General features: G+C 47.9%; 2 protein-coding genes across 9 annotated transcripts in view; one reads left to right on the forward strand and one right to left on the reverse strand.

The window, feature by feature from the left end:
• Window positions 1–27,762, reverse strand: part of PROS1 (protein S) — a 490,278-nt gene that overhangs the window by 101,432 nt on the left and 361,084 nt on the right. The gene's annotated exons all lie outside the window — the stretch shown is intronic.
• Window positions 1–27,762, forward strand: part of ARL13B (ADP ribosylation factor like GTPase 13B) — a 97,997-nt gene that overhangs the window by 47,874 nt on the left and 22,361 nt on the right. For 7 of the 8 annotated variants that reach the window (XR_007775159.1, XM_050959768.1, XM_050959772.1 and 4 more), the window contains exon 5: window positions 22,837–22,942. Coding sequence is in view for 7 of the 8 variants with exons in the window: in XM_050959768.1 (XP_050815725.1) it covers window positions 22,837–22,942 (106 nt within the window). In the remaining variant the exon portion in view is untranslated. Of the gene's footprint in view, window positions 1–17,960; window positions 18,426–22,836; window positions 22,943–27,762 lie in introns of all 8 variants that reach the window. The other variant, XM_050959782.1, reaches the window with a different exon arrangement.

Consider the following 27,762-nt stretch of genomic DNA (forward strand, 5'->3'; position numbering starts at 1 on the left):
GATACAGTATTTGTAGGCTGGAAATACAGTAGTGGCTGTTAAGTACAATATTAATTTAAAACAAAATAAAAACCAAAAACCTCCTTGAACAGGAGTTGAAGGCTATCAGACCTATTCACAAAACTAGTTTGGAAGGGTAGGCCCCGCAACAGTCAGTATTTTAAGTCTTTAACTCAGTTCATAAATTCAATCCAAAGATAACACACAGGAAAAAGTACACCAGTGTTGTGATATGCTTAGGCTTGTCAGATTTCAGTTTTCATTTATTTTTTATTTCAGTGGATAATATCAGTGTTTTATTTTTAAGATTTTTTATTTTTATTAATTTTAAATTTTCACAGCCGTGGGAAATTATGGGGTCAAATAATTAATGATGTTGAATTTAAAAAGTTAAAGCTTATACCCATTTAAAACACAAATTGTCAGCATCACATGTCAAAGTGTACAAAGTAAATATGCTTCAATTAAACTGAGTTCTCAAACAGCATTTTTCTTACTTTGCCCCTCTGTAAGTTTTGATTATCATCAGTGGAAGTATTTTTTCATCTGTTTGGGTATGGCAAAATCTATGTTTGCCAATATTTACCAGTAAAAATATAATCCCTCCAAGTATACATAGGTTGTATCATCTTAATCAGTTCTCTTCACCAGCCATGTCCTCTTCTCTGGCTCTTTACCTTGTCCAACAGATATAAGTAGTTAGTTATTTCACTTTTTATGTAATTGTAACGTATGCCAGGTATAGAAGCCTCAATCCTTTGTCAAAATATTCAGAGTTTAAGGCCAGAAGGGGCCATCAGATCATCTAGTCTGACTTCTTCCATGTCACAGGTCACCAACACCACCCAGCAGCCACGCACTAAATCCAACAACACAAATTAGACCAAAGTATTACAGTGTGATGCAAAGTGTTCCTGAGGCTGAGAACATGTGGAGGTACTGAGGTGTATGAATGCTCAAGGCACTTGTAATGACGAGGAAAGTATTATGTAGGTATATCTCTATTGATAAAAACAAGTGACCTGCTCCCCATGCTGCAGAGGTGGGAAAAGAGGTGGAAAATAGAATTCCTAAGGTTAGGGTCCCTTGTCTATTAGGCAGGGGTGGCTCTAGGTATTTTGCCGCCCCAAGCGCGGCAGGCAGGCAGCCTTCAGCGGGTTGCCTGCTGGAGGTGCCCTGTCCCACGGATTCGGCGACATGCTTGTGGGAGGTCCGCCGAATCAGTGGGACCAGCGGACCCTCCACAGGCATGCCACCGAAGACAGCCTGCCTGCTGCCCTTGTGGCAACCGTCAGAGTGCCCCCCGTGGCTTGCCGCCCCAGGCACGCACTTGGCGTGCTGGTGCCTGGAGCCGCCCCTGCTATTAGGCACCTGAATCAGTGACCTGGTTTACAAAAGTTCTGAGCATCCAGCAGCTCCAAGTGAAGTGCGCTGGGAGAGATGCTGGATGGCCAACATTTTTGAAAACCAGACCACATGTTCAGATGCAAATTGACAGACTTAGAAGCCTAAACGTAGGCATTCATTTTTAAAAAATCCTGTCCTCAACAATCTCCTTCCTTTTAGTTGTCATGGCTAGGTTTAAGTCAGTGTGTGGGCAAAAGAAGTTTCTCTTCATATTTGATGTCCTTGGTTGACTGGGCTGCACTTAGGTATAAGAATAGTATTTCTGCAAAGCTACCTTTTTAGATTCTCCTCAAGGGATTGTCAATGAAGACAGGACCTACTTTAACACTGAAGCTAGAATTTTATTTTTCTGTTAGTATATAAGGAATGTTTACATTCCTGGTTCTTCCTCTGTTTTCTAAATATCCTACATAGTGTCCTGCAACCAGATCATCTCCTACCAGCTTTTTGGACAGCATAGTATTGTATAGTAGCTATTTAGAGTACCCATGGTGGCACTCACAAGATTGTCATTCTCACATGCTGCCCACTTCCCTCCCACCCCACAATCTCCAGTTTACATTCAGTTGAAGAATATCTGTTTTAAATTGTGCAAAATGCCCCATACACTATCTTGTTTAGAAGCCGTGTGTGCAAATACACCTTGAGCTACAGTGTCTAGGCAAAAGCTTAGTTCCTAGCCTGTACATATGGCAATGCTTTGGAGTCATGGATCATGGGTCTAGTGTGACCAAATGTCCCTATTTTATAGGGACAGTCCTGATTTATGGGTCTTTTTGTTATATAGGCTCCTGTTACCCCCTACTCCCATCCTGATTTTTCCCACTTGGTGTGTGGTCACCCTACATGGGTCTCTTGTGCTGGGTGCTACACAAACACATAGGAGATACACTGAATAGTTTACAGTTTAGTTTTAAGATCATGTCTGTATGTGTCCCCAAGAATCCCTCAGTGCCAACTGGCAAAGGGTTCAATGTTCTATAACAGCAACTCCTCTCAGCCCTGACACACTCACTATGCCAACACACTGCTTTCATAGTACAGTGGACCCTTACTAGAATGCTTGTCTATATAGCGGGAATTCGCTTATAGCGCAGGATCGTGCATGGATCCCAAATTTAATTACCTTCACTGGAATCCATGGTACTGCGGTCCCCGTGTTACCATGGGACTGCACATGGATCCCAAACCCTGCATTCTGGTGAGGGTCCAGTGTATTTATGTGTGAAGAATATCATGTGAGGTAGCAAATGAAAGCTGAGGACATGCTGGTCATTAATATGGTGAAATGTACTGACAGTATATAAGGAACTGTGTGTATGTATACTGACATAATGTTTTAAAACCCTATAAGAAGGGAGAGTTGACAAACAGGTCTTCTGCCAGACCAAAGCATATATATTCAACTATCGCTGTCTCCAGTGTAAATAAAACATAGTAAGGTCAACACAGAGAGCCCTATTTACATATGAAAGTCAACAGGAAAAACAGGTCTGTGGAGAATGTGGAACAAACTAGAGTATGGGAGACACTTTGGAGCCAGTACCCCAGGAAGGAAACCACAAAGAGTCATCCTGACTCTGGGGACAAAGACAATTGACTTTGGGATTATAGAGGAAAGGAACCACGGCCCTTCTTTTATCCTGCACTTGAGTAACTAGGCAGTGCAATTACATCCATGAAAACAGGATCTCAACCAACCTGGGTTGAAACACTGCAGAAAAGGCTTAGATGAGATAGGACTGCTTCAGACAAGGATTGCAGCCTAAGCTGAGTTTTAGTCTCTGGAAAGCATGTTCTACTTTTGTTTTATTTGTAATCTGTTGCTCTTATTAGCCTTGCTCACTGTCTCTTAAATCTTAAACTTCATTAATAAACTTATTTGTTTTCACTATAAATTGATTAAAGTTCTGTGTTACGTTAGAGCTGATACTCAGTTGAATCAAACAAGCTTTTGTGTCTATGCTATTCCCTTTGGAGTAGTGAACCTGGTAATGTGAGTTCCAGTCAGAGGGGTTAGACTCTACATGGAACAGTCTTCAAGGGAATTCGGGGGTTGGATGCACCTATTGCTAACCTACAAAGTGAAGAGTCCAGAGAAGAGTGGTTGAGTGAAAGCAACGTAGTTGTTGCTGTGTCAGTCCCAGGGTATTAGAGAGACAAGATGGGTGAAGTAATATCTTTTACTACTTTTTATTGTTGGTCCATTAAAAGATATTACCTCACCCACCTTGTTTTAATTGTTGAAAGGCAATTGGAGTACAGGTGCTGACAATCAGCTACCACAAGAAAGACACTTTCATGAGTAAGGGATAACAAGGTGACTCTCAGTCCTGGGTGTCCTGAGAAAGCATCACATTATTCTAAACACTGCTCTGGTACACTATTGTCAGGGGTGTGTGATTTGTTTTTTTTGCGGCTTTTTTTATAATGGCAAAATCCCTAGTGTAGATGCAGTTATATTGCCATAATAGTGCGTGTGCAAGTAGAGCTCATTTTGTTTTCCAAACCAACAAAGGCATGCTGGTGTTGGTATAAGTTGCATCTGTGCTAGGAGGGTTTGCTGTTTAGCTCTCTACTGAAAAACCTTTTGTAGTGTAGACCTGGGCTAAGGCAGAATTCAATAAGTGAGTGTGTGACTTTCACTTAATTTTAAAGTCTTAATTTAAATGGGACACTTTCAACTTAAAAATCATATGTTGTAAACGTTGTGCCTATGCACTTGATGTTCCATGTCACTATTTATGCTCCTTGTTTACCTCCTTTTATGCTTCTTGCACTTGGAAAATGAAAGCCAAGTCAGTTGTACTTGTAGGTTTTTAATGCTGCTGTGTTTCAAGCATGTCAGAGGAATGTTGATTTGTTTAATAACTGGTTTCATTGGAAGTTTAGTGTTTTTCTTAATCTCTGTCCAAGATATTGACACTCATCTTTATGAGATTTCTTTCGTCATTCCATTATTTATGAATAAACGAATGTTCAGTCACAATGAAGGAAAAAATTAACAGGAAACCCAATTTAAAATTTAACGTTTTAAAGATGTTTGTTAGATGTATGACAGAAAGAGGAGTAGCCACCCAATAATTAGAAAATGACCAATAAGAGATGCAAGTATTCCCTTCCCCCTGACCCTGGCTAGAAATGGTCCTTATTGCATGACAAATGTTTGTATATAAAGATAGGCCTTGCATGCTCTGAAAGTCAACAGATTTGGGTTATTTTGGAGGAAAGGAAAAAGAGCTGAGGGCTGCTAATGGAGAATACATACTCAGCCAACAATTCCTTTCTTTCAGTGGGATCCTGTCTGAATGCCTACACCAACTGCAATTAGAATAATGTGGCAAGAGGAGAGAATTGGTCTGTCATTTAAGGTGTCATGTTAAAACTCCACCTGGAAACCAGTGCAAATCATAGAGCACAGGTGTCATACAACACAGTACATGTTCACCAAGGGTTTGTCTACACTGACACTTCATCGGCAAAACTTTTGTCATTCAGAGGTGTTAAAAAAACACTCACCCAAACAACAAAAGTTCTTCTTCGAGTGATTGCTCGTATCCATTCCAGGTAGGTGTACGTGCCGTGCGTGCACGTTTGCCGGAAACTTTTTACCCTAGCAACTCCAGTGGGCCGGCAGGTCGCCCCCTAGAGTGGCGCCACTATGGCACTAGATATATACCCCTGCCGGCCCGCCCGCTCCTCAGTTCCTTCTTACCGCCGTGTCGGTTGCTGGAACTGTGGAGTGCGGCTTGCTGTCCTCCACGTCCCTAGCTCTCCTGTACTTGTTTGTCGTCGTAGTTGTAAATAGTTCATAGATAATTCGTGGATAGTTTGATAGTATAGTAGTTAGTTAGAGTCTTGTATATAGTTGTTTAACATTGCTCGCGGGTGGGCCGTTGCCCTCCCCGGCACCGGGCCCATGCCTGGCTCGCCGGGCTTCAAGCAGTGCTCGGCATGCAAGAAGCCGATGCCTACTAGCGATACCCACGACGCGTGCCTCAAGTGCCTGGGGGAATCGCACATCAGCGAAAAGTGCCGCATTTGCAAGGCCTTTAAGCCTCGCACGAAGAAGGAGAGGGATCAAAGGCTCCGCGCTCTCCTCATGGAAGCGGCTCTGACTCCGGCACCAGCGGCGCAGTCGGCCAATTCTACTCCGGCACTGGACCACGCCGGCACCGGCAAGACTCCCCGGCACTGACCATCTCCGGCACCGGGAGCTGACTCACGTCCCTCGGCGTCTGCAACACCATCGAGGCAGGCCCGAGTGGAGCACCCGGCACCTACCTTGGCCGCGGCACCGCCTGCAGGGCTGCTGTCGACTCCGGGCCCGGAAGGTCCGTTGAGTCCAGCCCCTCCTAGCTCCGCCTTAAGATCAGGGGTCGAGCTACTGGTACCGTCTACGCCGGAGACCTTTGCCTCAGCACGGGACTTGATCGCGATGATGGAGCCATCGCAGCCTCAGCCTGCACCCCCGGGACGGGTAACCTCCAGGGGTAAGCCGATGCTTCGAGCACTGTCTCCAGAGTCCCGGCACCGATCACCCCGGAGGCGTAAACGCTCGCGCTCGGGGCACCGCTCGGAGTCCCGGCACCGTTCTCCCAGGCGGTACCGGTCGTACTCGCGGCACCGATCGGTATCTGCACAGTCCCGGTCGGGCTCCTCTCACCGCCGGCACCGAGACTCCAGGAGCCGTTCACCTCGACGTTTGGCTCCTCGGTCGACCTCCTGGCACCGAACCGGTGGTAGGTCGCGATCCCGGTCGACCTCCCGGCACCGCGCCAGTGGCAGGTCCCGGTCTCCACTGCCATCCCGGCACCACGCTCATCGAAGGTCGCGGTCCCGCTCCCGGCACCGACATCGCTCCAGATCCCGATCCGGATCCTGGCACCGGTTATCACGCTGTTCCCGATCCCGGCACCGATATGGGTCGCAGCACCGACCCTCGGCACCGAGGGGAGCGTCGGACTCGGCGCACAGAGACGCCTACCAATCAGGCTCAGCGCCTCCGTGGCCTTCTAGGGAGCCATCGGTGTCTTCCCAGGCTGACAGCGCCTATGCCATGGGCCAGGGCAAACAATCGGCCCTGTTCCAGGACCCTCCACGACAAGAGCGAGGGCCTCAACAGTGGGGGTTTTGGACCCCATGGGCGTACTGCCAAGCCCAGGGTCCGCAACACATTACCCCCCGCCCTACAGGGGAACGCAGACCACCGGAGGCGACGGTGGCTAGACCCCCTCCCTCCCCGGAAGCAGACGGCAGGTCCAGTCACCGGGACTCAGAGCTCCCTCCAGAGACGGAGGTGCAGCCCCAGATGGAACCCCCCGTGAACACTCTGTTGCCGGGGGTTTCCTCGTCGTCTTCTCCGGATGAGGCAGTGGCGGGTACCTCGTCCTCCAGCCCTCCCCCGCTGGATCTTAGGGCGCACCAGGACCTCCTCCACCGGGTGGCACAGAACCTAGACTTGCAAGCGAAGGAGGTGTCTGAAATTGAGGACCCGGTGGTGAGCATCCTCTCCGCCGATGCGCCCACCAGAGTGGCCCTGCCCTTTATAAAAACAATCCAGGCCAACGCCGCTAACATCTGGCAGTCACCGGCCTCCATCCCTCCGACCGCTCCGTACATGGCCCCCTCGAAGGGCTATGAATACCTCTACGTTCACCCGACACCCTGCTCACTGGTGGTCCAGTCGGTGAACGACAGGGAGGGCCACGGTCAAGACGCCCCAGCGCCCAAGTCGAAGGAGGCGAGACGAATGGACCTCCTGGGCCGCAAGGTCTATTCGGCGGGGGCGCTACAGCTCAGGGTCTCAAATCAGCAGGCCCTCCTCAGCCGCTACTCCTTCAACTCGTGGGTAGCGGCAGGGAAGTTCGCAGAGCTCTTGCCACAGGACGCCCGCCAAGAGTTTTCCACCATCCTGGATGAGGGCAAGAAAGTAGCAAGGACATCGCTACAAGCCTCCCTAGATGCTGCCGACTCGGCTGCTCGGACCCTGGCCTCGGGGCTCACGATGCGCTGAATTTCCTGGCTACAGGTCTCTGGCCTTCCACCGGAGCTCCAACATACTATCCAGGACCTCCCCTTTGAAGGCCAGGGCCTGTTTTCCGATAAAACAGACCCCAGACTAAAAGACCTCAAGGACAATAGGGTCATAATACGGTCGCTGGGAATGCATACGCCTGCGACACAGCGCAGGCCACTCCGGCAGCAGAACCAGCAGCAGCAGCGGCGGCTGTACCCTCAGTTCCGCCCGCGGCAGGACCTCTCTAGGCGCCGCGGCAGGAACAACCGCCGCAGGCAGTCTGGTGGCCAAACGGGGCAGAACCAAGGCTCCGCCAAGGCCCCTTCAGGACCTAAGCCTTCATTTTGAAGGTGCGCCCGAGGGCGCAGTACCAGTTTCCCCTCCGGATCCTTCCCCGCAGTTTTCCAACTGTCTTTCTTTTTTCCTCCTGGCGTGGACCCGAATAACATCGGACCGTTAGGTCTTGCATATGGTGCAGGCCGGTTATTGCCTGCAGTTTTCTTCGCCCCCCCCCCACCCACCATCCCCGTCCCTCTTCAGGGACCCCTCTCACGAGCAATCCCTCTGTCAGGAGGTGCACGCGCTCCTCGTCAAGGGAGCCATAGAGGAGGTTCCGGAAAACGAGAAGGGCAAGGGGTTTTATTCCCGCTACTTTCTAATCCCCAAGTCCAAGGGTGGCCTCAGGCCCATCCTCGACCTGCGGGAACTCAACAAGTATATGGTGAAGTTGAAGTTCCGTATGGTATCCCTTGGAACCATCATCCCATCCCTGGATCCCGGAGACTGGTACGCCGCCCTCAACATGCAGGACGCTTACTTCCACATCTCCATTGCCCCCCAGCACAGACGTTTCCTCCGCTTTGTGGTCAACCGCCAACATTATCAATTTGCGGTCCTCCCGTTTGGCCTCTCTACGGCCCCGAGGGTGTTTACGAAATGCATGGCAGTCGTCGTCGCACACCTTCGACGTTGCCGCATTCACGTCTTCCCCTATCTGGACGACTGGCTGATCCGAGGCACATCAGAGCTGCAGGTCCGCGACCACGTCTGCAGGATCAGCACCCTCTTTGCTGCCTTGGGCCTCGTCATCAATGTGGACAAGTCTACTCTGCTCCCCACGCAGCGGATAGAGTTCATCGGGGCCGTTCTGGACTCTACCCTGGCCAGGGCCTTGCTACCCTTGCCCAGGTTCCAGTCACTGTCGGCCATCATTCTGCGCTTGCAGGCGGCCCCGCTGACCTCTCTACGAACATGTCTGGCCCTACTAGGCCATATGGTAGCCTGTACGTTCGTGACGGCATATGCCCGACTCCGCATGAGGCCTCTTCAATCTTGGCTCATCACGCAGTATCGGCCGGCCAGACATTCGTTGGACACAGTCGTCACCGTTCCTCAGAGGATACTGGACTCCCTTCGGTGGTGGCTGGACCAGTCCGTAGTCTGTGCGGGGCTCCCGTTCCATCCGCCCCAGCCCTCCGCATCCCTGACTACGGATGCCTCAGATCTGGGCTGGGGGGCACACTGCGGCGCCCAGACAACTCAGGGCTTGTGGACACCTCAAGAGATCAACCTCCATATCAACATACGAGAGTTGAGAGCGGTCCGTCTTGCTTGTCAAGCGTTTGTCCATCTCCTTCAAGGTCGTTGTGTCGCGGTGTTCACTGACAACACGACGACCATGTTTTACATCAACAAGCAGGGTGGCACCAGGTCCTCTCCCCTGTGTCTCGAGGCAATGTGCCTCTGGGAGTTTTGCATAGCCCATTCTGTTCACCTTTCCGCCTCCTATTTCCCGGGAGTGCGGAACACTCTAGCGGATCGCCTGAGCAGATCCTTCCGTTCGCACAAGTGGTCCCTCCGTCCAGATGTCGCCTTCTCACTCTTCCAGAGGTGGGGTCGTCCCCGGATGGACCTCTTCGCGTCCAGGGAGAACAGGAAGTGTCGAGCATTCTGCTCCTTCCAGGGTCGGGAGCCAGGGTCTCTAGCAGATGCATTCCTGATCCCATGGACAACCCACCTGTTGTACGCATTCCCTCCCGTTCCGCTAATACACAGGGTTCTCCTCAAGGTGCGCAGAGACAGAGCTCGGGTGATTCTCATAGCTCCAGCATGGGCCAGACAGCATTGGTACCCCATGTTACTGGACCTCTCAGTAGCCAACCCAGTTGCCCTGCCCCTACATCTGGACCTGATCACCCAGGACCACGGCAGGCTACGTCACCCAGACCTTCCGTCCCTGCACCTTACGGCATGGCTCCTGCGTGGTTGACAGGCTCCGAGTTACGCTGTTCTACCCCGGTTCTGGAGGTTCTCCTGAGCAGTAGAAAGCCTTCCACCAGGGCTACTTACTCAGCTAAGTGGAAGCGTTTCTCCTGCTGGTGTTCGGAGAAAGGTCTTCGCCCTATGGAGACTCCCGTCACCACTATTTTAGACTACATCTGGTCCCTCAAGACCCAGGGTCTGGTGTTGTCTTCCCTCCGGGTCCACCTAGCGGCCATCTCTGCGTTTCATCCTGGAGTGGACGGATGTTCCATCTTCTCCCACCCTATGGTGGTGAGATTCCTGAAGGGACTGGAGCGGCTCTATCCACAGATCCGCCCTCCTGCCCCTTCGTGGGACCTCAACCTGGTCCTAACTCGGCTCATGGGCCCTCCATTCGAGCCTTTAGGTACTTGCTCCCTGCTCTACCTCTCATGGAAGACCGCTTTCCTAGTGGCCATTACCTCAGCTAGACGAGTGTCAGAGCTGAGGGCCCTCACAGTGGACCCACCGTATACCGTCTTCCATAAAGACAAGGTACAGCTGAGGCCTCTCCCTGCCTTTCTTCCCAAGGTGGTCTCAGCTTTCCACGTTAACCAAGAGATCTTCCTCCCTGTCTTTTTCCCAAAGCCCCATTCGTCCCGCAGGGAGCAACAGCTCCACTCGCTAGATGTCCGTCGGGCGCTAGCATTTTATGTGGACAGGACCAAACCATTCCGCAAGTCCCCCCAGTTATTCGTGGCGGTAGCGGACTGGGTCAAGGGGCTGCCGATTTCCTCCCAGAGGATATCTTCCTGGGTTACCTCCTGCATCAGGACCTGCTATGACCTGGCCCATGTCCCGACGGGCCGTGTGACTGCTCACTCCACCAGAGCACAGGCATCATCGCTGGCTTTCCTTGCCCGCATGCCAATCTTAGAGATTTGTAGGGCGGCGACCTGGTCATCGGTCCACACATTCGCTTCCCATTACGCCCTGGTTCAGCAGTCCAGAGATGATGCGGCCTTTGGCTCTGCAGTACTCCAGGCCGCGACCTCTCGCTCCGACCCCACCGCCTAGTTAAGGCTGGGGAATCACCTACCTGGAATGGATATGAGCAATCACTCGAAGAAGAAAAGACGGTTACTCACCGTTGTAACTGTTATTCTTCGAGATGTGTTGCTCATATCCATTCCACACCCACTCTCTTTCCCCACTGTCGGAGTAGCCGGCAAGAAGGAACTGAGGAGCGGGCGGGCCAGCAGGGATATATATCTAGTGCCATAGTGGCGCCACTCTAGGGGGCGACCTGCCGGCCCACTGGAGTTGCTAGGGTAAAAAGTTTCCGGCAAACGTGCACGCGCGGCGCGTACACCTACCTGGAATGGATATGAGCAACACATCTCAAAGAACAACAGTTACAACGGTGAGTAACCGTCTTTTTTACCCAATGAAAAGCGCCTGTGTGAACAGCGTTTTGTCAGCAGAAGCGCTCTCTTGCCGACAAAGTGACTGCCGCTTGTGAGGGGTGGAAGTGTTTTGTCTTCAGGAGAGCTCTCTCCTGCCAACAAACAGCAGCTACACTGCCTGCCTTTTAGCGGCATGGTTGTAGCGGCACAGTCGTATCGCTAAAAGCCTCGTAATGTAACCATAGCCCAAAAGGGCTGTCACATTCTGTACCAGGTTCAGTTCACACTGAATTAAGATCCAATAATCAAGAGCACACTGCAGGAATCTAATCTCAAAGTGACAATTGGTGAATCATGGCAGCAAGATGTGTGTGTAAACATATCACAATTTCTGGCCTATGCATGGATGGGAGATGCTGTGGATGCAGCAGTATTTCCAGACTGAATTCTTGTAACAAATTGTAGATGTACACCCTCAGTTAAGGAAGCATTTGTAATTGTCACCTTATTTCCTGGTTACTTTCCCCAACCTTCCAGCATCATCTCAGTTTTCTCTTGGATGTAACTTTAGGTCCTCCTTCATTTCCCAGTCTCTACCAGATCTTGAGTACAGCATTTAATAGCACTGGCTAGATTCGATAAGAGAGGAATAGAGCACGCTGAAAACATTATTGGCTCTATGTACCAATTGAACAAGATGTCGGAGCAAGATGGAGCCCTGCAGAAACTCTCATATGAGAGCAGTTGGTAGCTCTAAATTATTGCTTTTCTGCCCCCTCTGGCATTTCCTCAATGGGAATTAAATTGCCAAATTGCAGCCCCATCTGTCTTTTCTGGGGGTTTGCAAACAAGCCAGCTACACCCTATAATCAATGGTATTGAAGGTAGCTGAGTCTATCAGTAGCAGTATTGCTCTTAATCCCTCACCAGGTGATCTGCCAATTCTGCCTTGTGCAGTCCCAGTAACATAAATAGTTCTGTAGCTAGACTGACAGGGAGAGATGAGGTAACCAGATACTGCGAAAGTTCTCTTGCCATAACCACCACCTGAATAATATTAGCCAGCAGTGGAAGATTACATACTAGATAACTACGAGATTATCAGCGGCAAGTGATGTTTTTTAAGCAGTAATTATACAACACAACAGCTTCCTTAATAGTTTCCATGAGTTATGGATTCTTTTGAGAATAAAATAATGACTAAGGCTCATTACTTCAGTATTGGGAGCTTTTAGAGTACTTAGGCCTGGTGTACACTACACGTTTAAACCGAATTTAGGAGCGTTAAACCGATTTAACCCTGCACCCGTCCACACAACGAGGCCCTTTATATCGATATAAAGGGCTCTTTAAACCGGTTTCTGTACTCCTCCCCGATGAGAGGAGTAGCGCTGAAATCAGTATTGCCATGTCGGATTAGGGTTAGTGTGGTTGCAAATCAGTGGTATTGGCCTCCGGGCGGTATCCTGCAGTGCACCATTGTGACCGCTCTGGAAAGCAATCTGAACTCGGATGCACTGGCCAGGTAGACAGGAAAAGCCCCTCTAAGTTTTGAATTTCATTTCCTGTTTGCCCAGTTGGAGCTCTGATCAGCACGGGTGGCCATGCAGTCCCAAATCCAAAAAGAGCTCCAGCATGGACCGTACGGGAGATACTGGATATGATCGCTATATGGGGAGACAAATCTGTTCTAGAGCTCCATTACAGAAGATGAAATGACAAAGCATTTGAAAAAATCTCCAGGCTATGATAGACAGAGGCCACAGCAGGGACTCAGCACAGTGCTGCGTGACAAGCGTAATGGAAAGCCAAAGAATCAAATGGATGTTTATGGAGGGAGGGAGGGGGGACTGAGGACTCCAGCTATCCCACAGTTCCTGCGGTCTCCGAAAAGCATTTGCATTCTTGGCTGAGCTCCCAATGCCTGTAGGGTCAAAAACGTTGTCTGGGGTGGTTCAGGGTATATCTCGTCAATTTACCCCCCAACGCCCACCCCGTGAAAGAAAAGGGGGAAAAATTGTTTCTTGCCATTTTTCAGTGTCACCATATGTCTACTGCATGCTGCTGGTAGACGTGGTGCTGCGGCGCTGAACAGGAACGTCCCCTCCCCTTCCTTTCCTGATGGCAGACAGTACAAAATGGTGGAAAACCATTGTCATCCTGTGAGTGCTCCTGGCTGGCCTCAGTAAGGTCGGCTGGGGGCACCTGGGTAAAAATGGGAATGACTCCCTGTCACTTCTGGCAGACGGTACAAAATGCTTGGTAACCATCCTTATCATAGCAGCTGGAGCCTGAGCTCCATCAGCACTCCCCCCCCTTCGTGTCTAAAGAAAAGATTCTGTACTGCCTGGACTATCATAGTAGCAGGAGGTTGCGCTCCTCTCTCCCCCGCCCCTTTAATGTCCTGCCTGGACTATCATAGCAGCTGGAGGCTGCCTCCCCCACATTTTATCTTGCTAAAAAGTCAGTGTTTCTTATTCCTGCATTCTTTATTACTTCATCACACAAATGAGGGGACACTGCAACGGTAGCCCTGGGGGGTTGGGGGAGGAGGGAAGCAACAGGTGGGGTTGTTGCAGGGGCACACTCTAGAATGGCATGTAGCTCATCATTTCTGCGGGATCTCTGGGGCTCTGACCTGGAGCGGCTGTGCTCCCTGGCTCTCTAGTAGACTTACCTCATATTCTAGGCAGGACTGACTCTATTTTTAGACAAAACATAAAGAAGGGAATGACCCGGGGAGTCATTCCTATTTTTGTCCATGTGCCCACGGCCGACCTCAGCGAGGCCAGCCAGGAGCACCCATGACAGCAGCAGACGGTACAAAATGATTGATAACCGTCATCACCAATTTACAATTGCAAACGGTACAAAATGATTGATAACTGTCATCTCATCACCAGTTTACAATGGCAGACGGTGCAATAGGGATGGTAACCATCTCTGCTACCTTGCAAAGGCAAATGAATGCTGCTATGTAGCACTGCAGTACTACCTCTGTGAGCAGCATCCAGCACACATACGGTGACAGTGACAAAAGGCAAAACAGGCTCCATGGTTGCCATGCTAGGGCGTCTGCCAGGGCAATCCAGGGGAAAAGGGCGCGAAATGATTGTCTGCTGATGCTTTCACGGAGGAAAGAATGAGTGATGACATTTACTCAGAATCACCCGCGACACTGTTTTTGCGCCATCAGGCATTGGGATCTCAACCCAGAATTCCAGTGGGCGGAGGAGACTGCGGGAACTATGGGATAGCTACAAGATAGCATAGTGCAACGCCCCAGAAATCGATGCTAGCCTCGGTACATGGACGCACACCACCGAATTAATGTGCTTAGTGCGGCTGCGTGCATTTGACTTTATACAATCTGTTTTACAAAACTAGTTTATGTAAAATCGGAATAATCCCATAGTGTAGACGTACCCTTAGATTAACAAAAACTGGCAACCTGCCCTTAAAGAGGTGCTGACAATTTCTGCCAACAGTGGAACCAGTTATTAAGCACTGGCTTTCTCCAGTCAGGAATGACATAGGTCCACAGCACAGGCTTTGGCGCTGCTAGTATTTTGACAGAAACTCCAGAATAAAAGAGATATGGTGTTTGGCGCCTCAAATGTAACAAACAAACAGATGTAATGTCTTTCCTTTGTGAAGACGACAGTTGTTGATTTTGTTCAAAAAGTCACATCAAAGTTTCATCAGTGTAATTTTCAGACTCTTGCTATTATGCAGTGTTCTTTGCTGTTGCTGATTTCCTATTTAGTATAGAATCATAGCAGTTACAGACAGTTCAAGATAACATTACTTTGATTTATGCTTATATTCCAAAATGTTCTGCATCATCTCCAAGCACAGTAGATAGTAACAGTTTTCTCACTGAAAGATAATCACTTTCAGGAGGAGGAAAATATGTTACTTAATAGCAATCTCACAGTTCAAAGAAGTTTGCCAAGGAGCAGTATTGCCATGGTGGAAGGTTTCAAGAATTATTAGTTTTTAATTAAAACAGGTAGAGGGAGAGAAAATGCCATATTGTGTTGCCACCAATCTTTTAATAGCAGTGTGGTTGCTGAAAGAACTATTCATTGTATTGAGGTCATCAGACTATTTGTTTAATCCTTTTGGAACCAGAGGCGTTCAAGAAAAGATAAATAAATGGATGGTTTTTTTTAAAGATTTGCCATTTTAACATGTTAAAGTCCCACTAAATAACCTAGGAAATCTTCCAACATTACAATTTTAAAGTCATCAGTGAATTTGTGTGACTTGTGTTGTTTCTTGTTTTACAGAGGATAGTTTGGATTACATCTGCCTCTTTGCATTTGTTTTTTAGTAAGCAATCTGTTTGTGTGACTGCAGGCTCCTCAGACAACTATCAAACAGCTGATTGCGTGTTTATCTTAGTTATGGATCTGGAAAAAGGCTCCTTAGAAAAAGGTCTCTTCAATAAATTCTGGTTCTGAAACATTTAAAGTTAGGGTTATTTGCAAAGCTCAGAGTAAATGTTCTAGCATGCTTCTCTGCATACTGTTTCACTCCAATACAATTATGGTAGAATTGAGAAAAGTACATCGTTATATAGTATTAAAATTTTCAAGAAGCTTTAGAATGTGTGTATTGGGAAGATGGACGCACATTGACATGGAATGATGGCACATTTAATGGAGGAAAGTGGTGGGTTAATGCAGTAAAACTAAACCAAGTTTTTGGAGAAAGATGATAGGTATAGGCTGGTAAAGCTGATACTTGTAGTCTATGGTCACACAAGTCGATTTCAAGAGAAGTGAAATACTTCCAAAAGAGAGTTTGGCCTCTGACTGTGTCCCAAATTTGGGACATGCAGAGTCTGTTACTTACTTGGTTTCTAGGGTCTTCCAGCAGTTTTGCAGTGTTTTCCAAAAGGTTCTGCTCATGAAAATATTACAGATGCTTTTGGTTGTAAAAGGGGCCTTGACTAAAGCTGTATGAATAACGATTCCTAAACAGTATTTGGTCTTTCAGTGCGGTGGTCATCATCTTCCTGTGCAAATATATTTGTATCTTCCTCTCTGCTGCTCTGTATGAATAGAACATCCTCCTTGAGTTGATCGTTAAGGCCTTAGATATGAAGTATGTCTTTTCCCTGTCTCATAACATAAGAACAAAGGGACCTTCGATGAAACTAAAAGATGGCAAATTTAAACCTGCTATAAGGAAATACTTTTTCCACATCTCTGATTAGACTTCTGGACTCCATGCAACAATATCCTGTGACAATGACTGAGCAAGATTAAAAGTGGAAGTGGATGTTTATATAGATAACAAGATTATTCAGAGTTATAACAGTGACTGGTAACAAAAAGAGAATTAGAATGGAGATAAAACGTCATTTTCAGGTTGTAAACGCCAATCTCTATTGGAGAAAAGACCAAGACCTACATGTAGCCTCATTATCTTGCCTCTGCTTAGTGTGAGGTTTCTTGCATCTTCCCTGCAACATCTGGTATTGGCCAGTCTTAAAAATGGGATATTTGATTATATGGATCATGTCTGATCCAGTATGACAATTCCTATATACCTTCTCCTCTGTCTCTCTTGCAAGCCTACCTTTGCTGCAGTGTCTATAAGAAATTGGCCAACTTGATGGCACCTTATTGAGAGTAGTAGTTGCTTTGTCAATTGTATACTTTTGATTGTATGCCTTCCTTTCCCCCCACCCACACACACTTTGGGTATCACAGGTATTTTGGGCCCCAGATTCTACAAACACCGTCATCAGACACAGGGTTCTGTCAATATGGAGCAGCCTGCAGGATTGAGACTAAGGATATGCCTGCACTACGAAATTAGGTTGATTTTATAAAAGTTGTTTTTCAGAAATCAATTCTATACAGTCGATTGTGTGTGTCCCTACTAAGCGCATTAAGTCAGCGGAGTGCGTCCACAGTACTGAGGCTAGTGTCGACTTTCGGAGCATTGCACTGTGGGTAGGTATCCCACAGTTCCCGTAGTCTGCGCCACCCATTGGAATTCTGGGTTGAGCTCCCAGTGCCTGATGGGGCAAAAACATTGTTGCAGGTGGTTCTGGGTACATGTTGTCAGGTTCCCCTCCCTCCCTCCTTCTGTGAAAGCAATGGCAAAAAATCGTTTCTTGCCTTTTTTCCTGGGTTACCCATGCTGACGACAAACCACAGCAAGCATGGAGCCCACTCAGCTCACCGTCACTGTACGTCTCCTGGGTGCTCCTGACAGACGCGGTACTGCATTGCTACGCAGCAGCAGCAGCAGCAGCGTCTTACCTTTGCAAGTTAGCAAAGGTGGTTAGTAGTCATACTGCACTGTCTCCTGGTTGCTCCTCGGCGACCTTCGTGAGGTTGGTCGAGGGCGCCTAGACAAAAATGGGACTGACTGCAGGTCATTCTATTCTTTAAGTTTCGTCTAATGGATATTCAGTCCTGCCTGGAATATCATGCCAACTGGAGGCTTCTGCCTCAGGCTGCTCTCCCAGCCGGCAGCACTGCATGGTCGCACTACCCCAGCCTACTCCTTGCTCCCGTGGCTCATGAAGCTTGGAGCGTAGTAAGGAGCAGTTAAACTATAGGCTGAACAAGTGCAGAATGGTGGTAGAATGTGCCTTTGGACATTTAAAAGGTCACTGGCACTGTTTTGCTGACTGGGCTGTTTGCGATTAGATTAGAAGAGCACAGCAAGGTGCACTGTGCATCACAGAGGCTTTGAAACCCAGTTTCATGACTGGCCAGGCTTCGGTGTGACAGTTGTGTGTGTTTCTCCTTGATGAAAACCTATCCCTTTGTTGATTTTAATTCCCTGTAAGCCATGTCATGAGGCACCCCTCCCTCTGTGACAGCAACGGCAGACAATCATTTCGTGCCTTTTTTCCGCAGACAACATACCACAGCAAGCATGGAGTCCGCTCAGATCACCGTGGCAGTTATGAGCACTGTAAACACCACATGCATTATCCTGCAGTATATGCAGCAACAGAAACTTCAGAAGCGGGCGATGAGGTGACGGCAGCACAGTGATGAGGACATGGACACAGAGTATTCTCAAAGCACGGGCCCTGGCAATTTGGACATCATGGTGCTAATGGGGCAGGTTCATGCCATGGAACGCCGATTCTGGGCCCGGGAAACAAGCACAGACTGGTGGGACCGCATAGTGTTGCAGGTTTGGGATGATTCCCAGTGGCTACAAAACTTTTGCATGCGAAAGGGCACTGTCATGGACCTTTGTGACTTGCTTTCCCCCGCCCTGAAGCGCAAAAATACCAAGATGAGAGCAGCCCTCACAGTTCACAAGCGAATGGCGATATCCCTGTGGAAGCTTGCAACGCCAGACAGCTACCGGTCAGTCGGGAATCAATTTGGAGTGGGCAAATCTACTGTGGGGGCAGCTGTGATCCAAGTAGCCAATGCAATCACTGAGCTGCTCCTATCAAAGGTAGTGACTCTGGGAAATGTGCAGGTCATAGTGGATGGTTTTGCTGCAATGGAATTCCCTAGCTGTGGTGGGGCGATAGAACACATATCCCTATCTTGGGACCGGACCACCAACGTAGCCAGTACGTAAACCGAAAGGGGTACTTTTCAGTGGTGCTGCAAGTACTGGTGGATCACAGGGACATTTCACCAACATCAACATGGGATGGCTGGTAAAGGTACATGACACTCACATCTTTAGGAACTCTGGTCTGTGTGAATGGCTGCAGCAAGGGACTTACTTTCCAGACCAGAAAATAACTGTTGGGGATGTTGAAATGCCTGTAGTTATCCTTGGGGACCTAGCCTACCCCTTAATGCCATGGCTCATGAAGCCATACATAGGCACCCTGGACAGAAGTCAGGAGCTATTCAACTATAGGCTGAGCAAGTGGTGGTAGAATGTGCATTTGGATGTTTAAAAGTGCACTGGCGCAGTTTACTGACTCGGTTAGATCTTAGCAAAAACAATATTCCCATCATTATTACTGCTTGCTGTGTGCTCCACAATATCTGTGAGAGTAAGGGGGAGATGTTTATGGCAGGGTGGGAGGTTGAGGCAAATCGCCTGGCCACAGATTATGCGCACCCAGATGCCAGGGTGGTTAGAAGAGCACAGCAGGGTGCTCTGTGCATCAGAGAAGCTTTGAAAACCAATTTAATGACTGTTTGTTTCTCTTTGATGAAAACCCTCCCCCTTAGTTCACTCTATAAGTCTGTCGCATGTTACGCTGGTTTTACGTTCTACATTCAGCACGTAAAGCGGAAATTGTATATAGTTAAAATTACATTGAGTGTAATGGCGGGTGGAATCGCCTGCACTACAGGTACAGTATTAAAATTGTTATTTTTTTCTTTTTTTTTGTTTTTTGTTTTGTTTTTTGCCAACTACGTGAAGCTGAAATCACGCATGTTAAATGCGCGTAAGATGCGACAGACCTGTACTTCCCTGTAAGCCAACTACCCTCCCCCCTTTGATCTCCACTTGCAGAGGCAATAAAGTCATTGTTGTTTCAGATTCATGTATTCTTTATTAATTTGTCACACAAATGGGGGGATAACTGCCAAGCTAGCTCAGGGGGAGGAGTGGGAGGAGTGGGGAAGGAGGGAAACACCGAGTGGAGTGGCAGGAGGAGGGGACAAGGTCACACTGCACATCAAAACTTATTGAATGCCAGCTTTCTGTTGCTTGGTCAGTCCTCTTGGGTGCAGTGGTTGGGTGGCCAGAGGCCCCCCCATCCCACGTTCTTGGGCGTCTGGTTGAGGAGGCTGTGGAACTTGGGGAGGAGGGCGGTTGGTTACACAGGGGCTGCAGCGGCGGTCTGTGCTCCTGCTGCCTTTCCTGCACCTCAACAATACGCCGAAGAATATCAGTTTGATCCTCCAGTAGCCTGAGCATTGCTTCCTGCCACCTCTCATCACGCTGATGCCACTGATCATCTTGAACCCGCCATTTCTCCTCTTGCTCTCGCCACCTGTCCTCATGTTCGTTTTGTTCTTTCCTGCACTCTGACAGTGTCTGCCTCCACGCATTCTGCTGGGCTCTTTCAGTGTGGGAGGACTGCATGAGCTCCGAGAACATTTTGTCGTGAGTGCTTTTTTTAGCCTTCTAATCTTCTTTAGCCTCTGGGACGGAGATGATACGCGGAGCATTGAAACATTTGCAGCTGCGGGAGGAAAATAAAAAGGAAGAGTAGTATTTAAAGAGAGACAGTTTAGAAAACAATGGGTAGACTCTTTCACAGTGAACCAAGCTGTTAACATTACATAGCACGTGTGCTTTCTTTACAAGGTCGCCTTTTGACTCTTCTATTGAGGGCCTGCCAGTTTGGTGTAAGAGATCACACACGCAGGGCCGGTGGGCAACAGAATTTGGCTTGCAGACAGCCATGGTAAGCCACAGTCTTTTGGCTTCTTTAACCTTCATAACATGTGGGGATGGTTTCAAACAGCAGCACCCTCATTTCCCATACCAAGCACCCATTAGGTTAGCCATTTAAAAGGAGGGACTGCAGTTTTCGGGTTAATGTGCAGCACAAACCCAACTAACCGCCCTCCTCCCCCACACCCAATTCTCTGGGATGATCACTTCACCCCTCCCCCCACTGTGTGGCTAATGGCGGGGATGATTTCTGTTCAGCCACAGGCAAACAGCCCAGCAGGATGTCCCCTTAATAAAATTCTCCTATTTCAACCAGGCGACCCTGGGAGTATATCCAGGAGAGCTTCACTGAGCTGTGCCTGGAAGATGTCCTTTCCATCCCTATACATGTTAATAGACTTTTCCAGTAGCTGTACTGGCCGCCAATGCATCCCAAGTCTTCCGGGCAAATTAATCAGTAAAAACACTTGCTTTTAAATCATGTACTATATTTACAAAGGTACACTCACCAGAGGTCCCTTCTCATCCTTCAAGGTCCGGGGGCACACCTTGGGTAGGTTGGGAGTGTACTGGATCCAGAGTGATAAACAATTCCTGGCTGTCGGGAAAAACGGTTTCTCCGCTTGCTTGCTGTGCACTGTTTTCAATCTCCTCCTCCTCCTTGTCATCTTCCTCCCCCCCAAAATCCGCATCCCTGTTGTGTGAGAATCCATTGATGAAGTCCACACACAGGGGTGGTGTAGTTGTAGAGGCACCCCCTAGAATGGCATGCAGCTCATCATAGAAGTAGCATGTCTGGGGCTCTGACCCAGAGCGGCAGTTTGCCTCTCTGATTCTTTGGTAGGCTTGTCTGAGCTCCTTAAGTTTCATGTGACACTGCTGCGTGTCCCTGTTATAGCCTCTTTCCTTCATGCCCTTGGAGATTTTTGCAAATATTCCGGCATTTCGTCTTTTGGAACGGAGTTCTGATAGCACGGATTCGTCTCCCCATACAGCGATGACATCCAGTACCTCCCATTTGGTCCATGCTGGAGCTCTTTTGTGATTCTGGGGATCCATGGTCACCTGTGCTGATGAGCTCTGCATGGTCACCTGTGCTGATCAGCTCGCCATGCTGGCCAAACAGGAATGAAATTCAAAAGTTTGCGGGGCTTTTCCTGTCTAGCTGGCCAGTGCATCTGAGTTGAGAGTGCTGTTCAGCACGGTAACAGTGGAGCAGTCTGGGATAGCTCCTGGAGGCCAATACCATCAATTTGCATCCACGCTACCCCAAATTCGACCCAGCAGGGTCCATTTCAGCACTAATCCCCTCATCGGGGAGGAGTACAGAAATAGATTTTAAGAGTCCTTTCAGTCGACAAAATGGCTTCCTTGTGTGGACGGGTGCAGGGTTAAATTGATCTAACGCTGCTATATTTGACCCAAACTCGTAGTATAGACCAGGGCTAAAGTTGTACACTCTCTTTGGAGAAAGGACTGCCTTTCTTTATACAGCTTCTAGCACAGTAGAACCCCAGTCCAAACAAGAGTAACTGGGTACTGCTGTAATACAACTATAATTCCTATTAATAGTTATGAATCTCTAGAGTCCTATTAGTTTTCTTCCACTGAGGAAGTAAGAGTTGGAGCTATCCCTGACTGACTGCAATCATTTCAAGTCATGGGTCTTCAGTAGATGGAACACTGGAGTGCAGGAGGACTTGGGATAGTCTCAAGCATGAAGCAGCATGATCTAGAGCAGTGTTTCTCAACGACCAGTTTGTGGACCGGCACTGGTCCCTGAGATCTCCCTGACAGAGTTTAGGAAGCTGGCAAGTCTGTTCCTAGTATCAAAAAGATAGATGAACATTGATCTAGATTCTAGAGGAATGAGGATGGGAGTAGGAGTCTAGGAGTCCTGAGTTCTAATACAGAAAGTGCCACAGATTTTTCTATGTGGCCTTGAATAAATCACTTCATCCTCTGCCTGTTTACCCATTTGTAACCTAACATAGGTGCATTGTGCGGATTGATATTTGTGTAGTTCTTTGAAAGTTTAAAATGTATGGAATAATAGCTGCTTTTTTATTGAGTAGATAAGGACACCAGAAACATAATTTTTAGACGAGTAACAAGCTACATTTTGCTACTTTCCCTCTTTCCTCCTTCCATCCATCCCAAATTATTCTGAAATATATATATATAGAGAGAGAGAGAGAGTTTGTTTTCTGAACTGTCCTCTAACCTGCTTGACTCTAGTTGTGGATCAGAATGGTAAGTACCTTTATTTGCCTTAGCAGCAAAGAGTCCTGTGGCACCTTATAGACTAACAGACGTATTGGAGCATGAGCTTTCGTGGGTGAATACCCACTTCGTCGGATGCATTTGCCTTCTTACTTTTGGTCATCTTTTCTATAGGCTGGCAAATAAGCAGGACCGAGAAGGAGCGTTGGCAGAAGCAGATGTAATTGAGTGCTTATCGCTGGAAAAGCTTGTCAATGAGCATAAATGTCTGTGTCAGATTGTAAGTATATCTTACTGTACTTGATTTATTTGTATAAATGTAATGCTTAAGAAAGGTGATAATGTGGTCCTGTAATCCAAGCAAAGATACAGCATGTTGGTCTGTAGTACAAACAATTTCAGGTCTCACCTTGCCTTCGTGCCTCTTGCCTGTCCAGGAGGAATCCTTCCTAGGGCCCCATCTGTACATGGGCTCATACTGTGTTTGCTGAACCAGTTTGAAATCATATTAAAGTGATTCATGCTAACTTGGTTTAAAGATTGTTTGGTCAGCCAGTATTGTTAGAGCCAAACCTTGTTAAAAACAGAAGAGGAAACTGGATTCTGACCTTGGATTCTTATTAGGCTTTAAATACATTTTTCAAATAAGATTTTGCACCATATTTGTTCTCTAGCCTAATCTTTTTTGAACGGAGTTACTATCTGACAAACTGGATCTTTTTGTGAAACAGATAGGGAACGGGATTGATCTTAGTCCACTTTTCCAGTATAGAAGCGTTCTGAAAGAAAGTAATCACAGCCAAAGCTAACAGCCGAAGCCAAAGCCAAGCTATCTCAAATATAACTGGTGTCTCAAATTTACCGTGTGTCCACATTAGGGCTCAAACTGTATGCTTTCAAAACAGGGCTTCAGAATCTGAACAGATGTTATCCATTGAACATGAGCTAGCAAATGTTGATCACTACCTAGTGTGACACCAAAACATCAAGGGCCATTGGTTTGAATTCCACTACCAATCCCCTGAGCCATGTAGGCCTACCTAATTTCTTTCTGTGATCCATTTTTTATCAGAGTAGGATAACCTGTAGTTGAGTTGATTTCCTGCTCTTCCCCCCAACCCACCCATGTTGCCAAATTGTATCATTAGTTTTAAAGTGGAAACGAAATCATTATGAAGTAAAATTACCTTAGCTTTAAAGCTAATGGCAGTCAGATTCTTAATGAGTTACATATTGTTACAAGAAGCTGCAGTTCATGACTGCATATTTTTTGGATTTAGCATCAAGATCACTTGATGTAATGAGGATTTGACTTTGCAACATTAGCTTTGATAGCGTGAAGCCTTTTTCACATAAGTAAATATTTGTAGGGAAGATATTTCCAAGTGATTCACTGCACTGCTATAATCTCTCCAAGAATGAGATCTTCCACGCCATTCACTTTTCTTTCTAGATTGTCATCCTTCAGTTTATTATCTAGCTTATATATTTGGTGCTCTCATGCACAGCAGTTCTATCCATGCTTCAACTTTGATCTACAGCAGGCAGCTTCACCATGCTCTTCCAGAATATAAGGCCAGGTCTACACTACAGAGTTAGTTGACATAAGGCAGCTTGCACTGAGCTAACTCTTGTGAAGATCCACACTAAAATGTTGCTCCCGCCATTGTAAGCCGCTCGCTATACGAGCTAATAATGCCATCTCCACAAGAGGCATAATGTTAAGTCGATGTAGTTAGGTCAACGCAGTGTCCATGTAGACACTGTTGCTTACATTCCCTATTGCTGGAGCCCTGCTGCCGCCTCCTGGTGAGAGATTTAGGGGAGGAGAGCCAAAGCTTGGGCAGCAGGGCTAAGGCAGTCAGCCCTGGGTGGCAAGTGCTCCACAATGCCCCACACTGTCAGTTAAATTGGTGCAGGTGCTCCGGTAAGGATGTGCGCTGCCATCAGAAGGAGCAGAATGTGGACATTAAATATAAAATTAATTACTGCAGTGGTGGTACTTTGACTTAAGTCAACTTCATTTTGTAGTGTAGACACACTCTCCAGAGAAAATTCTGATAACAAAACTTAGTAAAGAGTGGAAAGGCAAAAAAATTCACTAATTTTGCCAAATACAGTTGCACTTGAATGGCTCATGTGGCAGGACATGCAAGTGCAGAGAACTCACTACATAGCCTGAAAAAATAGAAGTTGGATTTCTTCTCCCTTTGTCTCTAGGAAGTCTGAGACTTATCTTAGACATTTTGTCTTGGCTCAGAAGGACTTTCCCCTCACTCAAGGGATAATTCCCAAAAGACCAACCTGTCTTCAAAATTTATTCATCAAAGAATGGATAGAGTGTATGACTGGATAAAAAAGCTTTGTTTTCCAGCAACTTAAGAATTGCAATACTAGATCAGACCTGGAGTCCATCCTGGACCCTTACTCCTTTCAGTTAGAGGTGATGACTGTGAAATCTATGATTAAATGTAAAATGCCTTTTTCAGTTTGACTGCTCTCCAGTCATGAAATGAGTGTAGTCTCTCAGTGTCCTGTCTGGTGCAGGCTTTTTCATTTGTAGAACTTTGACAGTATTGTAGGAGGACTGGGTATATCTTACTATATAGATCAGGAGAGGGCAAATTTTTTGGCCCAAGGACTACATCATGATGGGGAAATTGCATGCAGGGCCATGAATGTAGGGCTGGGGCAGGGGGTTGGGGTGTGGGAGGGAGTGTGGGGTGTGCGAGGGGTGCAGTGTGCAGGAAGGGGCTCAGGGCAAGGGGTTAGGGTGGAAGAGGGGTGCGGGTGTACAAAGGGGCTCAGGGCAGGGGGTTGGGATGCGGAGTGTGGGAGGGGACTCAGAGCAGGGGTTTGGAGTGCAGGAGGGGTGCAGCGGGGGCTCAGGGCAGGAGGTAGCAGCAGCTCCCTGCCTGTCCTGGCCCTGCACTGTCCTTGGAAGGCACCACGTCCCTGTGGCCCCTGGGGGGAGGGGAGGTAGAGGGCTCCGCACGGTGCCCTCACCTGTGAGTACCTCCCCCGAAGCTCCCATTGGCCATGATTCCCCATTCCCAGCCAATGGGAGCAGCGGGGGCAGTGCCTGCAGGCAAAGGCAGCACACGGAGCCCTCTGAACCCTCCCCAGGGTGCCGCAGGGACGTGGTGCTGGCTGCTTCCGGGAGCGGCGCGAGGCCCACAGCGCCATGGGGGTGGCAATCCCATGAGCCATAGTTTGCCCACCCTGATATAGGTGGTTTGCACTCTACATTTGGAACATAAGAAAGCAAAATAAAATAGAGTCTTTAGGAAACTTCTAAGACGGCACAAGCCATGACTGTTTACAAGTCTGTACACATGCTGGAGACAATGGCTGGAGGAATACCTATGCCAAGGACACTCTCTAAAATCATTAACAAAATGTTTTGTAAAGATCTGAAAAAGTACTGCAACCTCTTTCTCAATACCCTAAAATGGTCTAAGCCAGTGGTCCCCAAACTTTTTCTGTCATCCCTGTCACTTACCAGTGTTCCCTCTAATTTTTTACATCCATGGGTAGAATGAATTTTGTTATGTGCACCAGTATGGAGGTGATATGTGATGGGTGGGGCCTAGGGGTTCGGAGTGTTGGAGGCGGCTCAGGGCTGGGGCAGAGGGTTGTGGTGTGTGTGGAGGAGGAGGGCTCTGGCAGGGGGTGCAAGCTCTGGGGTGCAGCTGGGGATGAGAGGTTTGGGATGCAGGCCGCCTGGGGCTGCAGCAGGGAGAGAGGACTCCCCTGCAGCCCTCTTTCGCTGCAGCAGCTTGGGGCCATGTCAAGGTTCTTTCTCCACTTTGAACTTTAGGGACCTGCATGAACACTTCTAAGCTTAATTACTAGCTTAGATCTGGTACTCTGCCACCAGCCAGAAATTCAGTGTCTGGCACACTCCCTGTCCTCCCAAAACTTTCCCTAGGGAACACAGATCCAACCCCCTTGGATCTTAAAACAAGGAGAAATTAACCATCCCCCCTCCTTTCCCCCCTCCAGACTTTCCCCTCCTTGGGTTGCCTTGAGAGGCTTCACACAGATCCAAACTCCTTGGATCTTAAAACAAGGAAAATCAATCAGATTCTTAAAAAGAAAGCTTTTAATTAAAGAAAGAAAAAAGTAAAAATTATCTCTGTAAAATCAGGATGGAAAATGCTTTACAGGGTACTCAGATTCATATAGACCAGAGGGACCCCCCCAACCCCCAGCCTTAGATTCAAAGTTACAGCAAACAGAGGTAAAAATCCTTCCAGCAAAAGAAACATTCCCAAGTTGAGAAACAAACATAAGACTAATTCGCCTTGCCTGGCTATTGCTTACAATTTTGACACATGAAAGACTGATTCAGAAAGATTTGGAGAGCCTGGGTGTACGTCTGGTCCCTCTTAGTCCCAAGAGCAAACAACGAACAAAAAAAAAAAGCACAAACAAAGACTTCCCTCCACCAGGATTTGAAAGTATCTTGTCCCCTTATTGGTCCTCTGGTCAGGTGTCAGCCAGGTTTACTGAGCTACAGGTAAAAGAGACATTAACCCTTGACTATCTGTTTATGACAGGCCAGGTGAGAGGCAGCTCCCCCAGCCATGGCATCTCCGGTGGGGCGGGGTTGGGCTGAGGGAGGGTCACCTCTCCTTGGCCATTTCAGCTCTGGTGGGGCTGGGCTAAGCCGGGTCAGAGGAGGGGCTCCTCTCCCCACCTGCGTGGCCCTTGATAGCCAGCTGCGTGGCTTAGAAGGAACTTAGCCCCTTACCCGCAATGGAACTTATCTGTGCTCCCCACCCAGAACTGCGGTCAGGAGCTGCTGAGAGCAGGAGCTAGGGACACGATATCCTGAAATGATATTGTGCCTGTTTTTTCAGAAGTACTGAGGCCCATAGTACTCACTGAAGTCAGCGAGAGCTGTAGGTGCTCTGCATTTCTGAAAATCAGACCCTTAATGTCTCAATTTAAAACTCTCACTAAAATATTTAAGATTATGGATTCCTACAAATGTCTCTTCCTACATCCTATTATCTCTTACAGAACCAGGAAGCTAACTTGTTTCCTATTGCTCAACTTAGTAGTATGTCACAAGTTTCTGTGAACATCATGTCC

This window comes from Gopherus flavomarginatus, chromosome 1 (genome assembly GCF_025201925.1).
Source record: "Gopherus flavomarginatus isolate rGopFla2 chromosome 1, rGopFla2.mat.asm, whole genome shotgun sequence".
Taxonomy (NCBI): domain Eukaryota; kingdom Metazoa; phylum Chordata; order Testudines; family Testudinidae; genus Gopherus; species Gopherus flavomarginatus.